This window comes from Dipodomys ordii, unplaced genomic scaffold (genome assembly GCF_000151885.1).
Source record: "Dipodomys ordii isolate 6190 unplaced genomic scaffold, Dord_2.0 Scaffold141, whole genome shotgun sequence".
NCBI lineage: Eukaryota > Metazoa > Chordata > Mammalia > Rodentia > Heteromyidae > Dipodomys > Dipodomys ordii.
The window spans coordinates 2258943-2261456 of record NW_012267357.1 but is presented as its reverse complement, the minus strand read 5'-3'; the positions used below and the strand labels follow the sequence as shown (position 1 = coordinate 2261456).

At 45.5% G+C, this 2514-nt stretch overlaps 1 protein-coding gene across 1 annotated transcript in view; it reads right to left on the bottom strand.

Annotated features, from left to right (window-relative positions):
• Positions 1 to 2514, bottom strand: part of Ube2l3 (ubiquitin-conjugating enzyme E2L 3) — a 61823-nt gene that overhangs the window by 37345 nt on the left and 21964 nt on the right. Inside the window, exon 2 of the mRNA XM_013031576.1 lies at positions 1995 to 2090. Coding sequence (XP_012887030.1) covers positions 1995 to 2090 — 96 coding nt within the window. The remainder of the gene's footprint in view (positions 1 to 1994; positions 2091 to 2514) is intronic.

Here is a 2514-nt window from a genome sequence, read left to right as displayed (position 1 = left end):
TGCTATGGCTCAAGTGGTAGAGCACTAGCCTTGAGCTGAAGAGCTGAGGGATAGCACCCAGGCCCAGAGTTCAGGCCCCACGACTGGACCCCCCCCAAAAAAAAAAAACAAAAAAAAAACTTAGGAACAACATCCAGGCTCTGAGTGCAAGCTCCCAAATCAGCACAAAAATAAAACAAAAAACAAAACAGGAAGCCCCCACATTTTAAAAAATCTGAGTATAGGGCTGGGAAGGTGGCTCAGAGATAGAGTTCTTGCCTTGCATGCATGAGGTACTGGGTTCAATTCCTCAGCACCACATAAGCAGGAAAAAAAAGCCAGAAGTGGTGCTATGGCTCAAGTGGTACAGCACTAGACTTGAGCTGAAGAGCTCAGGGACAGTGCCCAGGCCCAGAGTTCAAGCCCCATGACGGACAAAAAAAAAAAAAAAAGAAGAAAGTAGTAGTAGTAGTCATCGTAGTAGTAGTGTGTTCAGTAAGCAAGCATGTACTCTAACTCAGCAAAGGAATCAACCTGCCCTTGTGAAACATTCTATGTTAACAATGGCAGGATAGTGGATAGTGTCAGGCACTGGGAGAAGGCCTGAGGCTCGGGCAGACAAAGTAAGGAAATGTGAAAGAAGATACGAAGAGGTGGAATAACAAGAAAGGAAGAGAAGGAGCCGGGTGCCAGTGGCTCAAGCCTGTGATCCTAGCTACTCAGGAGGCTGAGATCTGAGGACCTCGGTTCAAAGCCAGCCGGGGCAGGAAAGATCTTGAGACTCCTATCTCCAATAAACCACTAGAAAACCGGAAGTGGCGCTGTAGCTCAAGCGGTACAGTGCTTGCCTTGAGCTGAAGAGCTGAGGAACAGTGTCCAGGCCCAGAGTTTAAGCCCCACAACTGACAAAAAAAAAAGGAATAGAAGGTCAAGTGAACTCAAACAGAAGGCTATGCAACATCCAAGTGAAGCCACCTGGTGAACCAACAGTACAACTCTGGGATATAAAGTTAGAATGGAGACAGAGGGGTAAAAATCCTTATACAATATGATGGCTATTATGCTGTTATGTTTGTTTCCAGAGACAAAATGAAGGAGGGAAAAATGAGACTTACAAAACTCAAGTTAAGAGGGAAAAGCACCAGTAGGCCACCAAACAGCAAATTGGTTACAGGCCCAAGGCCTACATTACCAAAAGCTCAAAGTTCTGGAAGCAAGGATCAGGTGTGTAACTGAGAGGCACTTGCATAATTAAGATGAAGCATTTTCAGGAGAATAGGAAAAATGAGCACTGCACAACAGTTAAGTACGGGGCAAATCTCTGGAAAGATGAGGGAAATCAAAGGATGGGGAACAGAGGAGACACAAAATCAAGAGAGTAAGTACTGAGGCTGAGTGCAGTGAAGCTCTTCATTTAGGAGAAACCCAAGCCTGTCCAAAGGCAGAAGTCTCTGCAAAGGGAACTGGGACTGTGAGAGGCAAACAGTGGAAGTACAAGCACTAGAAAAGGGACTGGGTGAGGGGAACAAGTAGGTAATTGGGAATAGGGATTTAAGATAAACTGAAGTCACATGTTGGAGGGTAACAAGGGTTAAGTCCAGAATAAAAGTGTCCAGAAGTGAGAGACACAGATGCAAAATCAACGGGGAAAGCAAAAGCTCTAGATGGGACTGCTGATCCTCTCCCAAGAGTAAGAGATATTCTCCTGATAAACAGGGCATCCAGAAGTTAGGAAAGATGAGAGAGAAGCAGAGCATGGATACATACTTCTTATGTGTTGATACCAGATCTGATGCCCAGATCTGAACATTTGAAGACTCCTAGAATTATAGAAAACCAATGCTAAGCCATGATTCTACTCAAGAGCCCAAGGCTACACCCTATCCTGTCACTCTGGAGCTATAACCCACTTCTGTGCATCTGTGGGCTGCCCAGACTTTAAGCTACTTAGTAGCACCAGCAGCACACCACCTGAAATAATAATCTGATAAGAAGTGGAAGTGTTCAATACTCACAGGAACAATAAGCCCTTGCCAAGTCAATAAATTAGCTTCATCAACCTGGATGTTACGGAAGTTTTTCATTCCACATTTGCGGATCTCTTCAAGCTCCTGTTAATTAACAAAGCATAAAGGTGTGTCAAATAAGGGAAAGAACCATATATTAAGATCCCTCCTGACTCCCTCATATTAAACCAGGTGAGAACACCACCAATGACATCTGAGAGTAAAAACTAGACTAAACCTAGCCAAGTTAAGGAGGCAAGCTAGGGTAGTCCCCTCTGTGACATCATTGCTTCTACCCTGCCCCAGACCCTGTCCCATCTTGGTAAACCCATAAAACAAGTTGAGGGGAACTATGTTTATTTTTTTTTGGGGGGGTCCGGTCGTGGGGCCTGAACTCTGGGCCTGGGCGCTGTCCCTCAGCTCTTCAGCCCAAGGCTAGCACTCTACCACTTGAGCCACAGCGCCACGTCCGGCTTTTTTCTTTTTGCTTATGTGGTGCTGAGGAATTGAACCCAGGGCCTCAGGCATG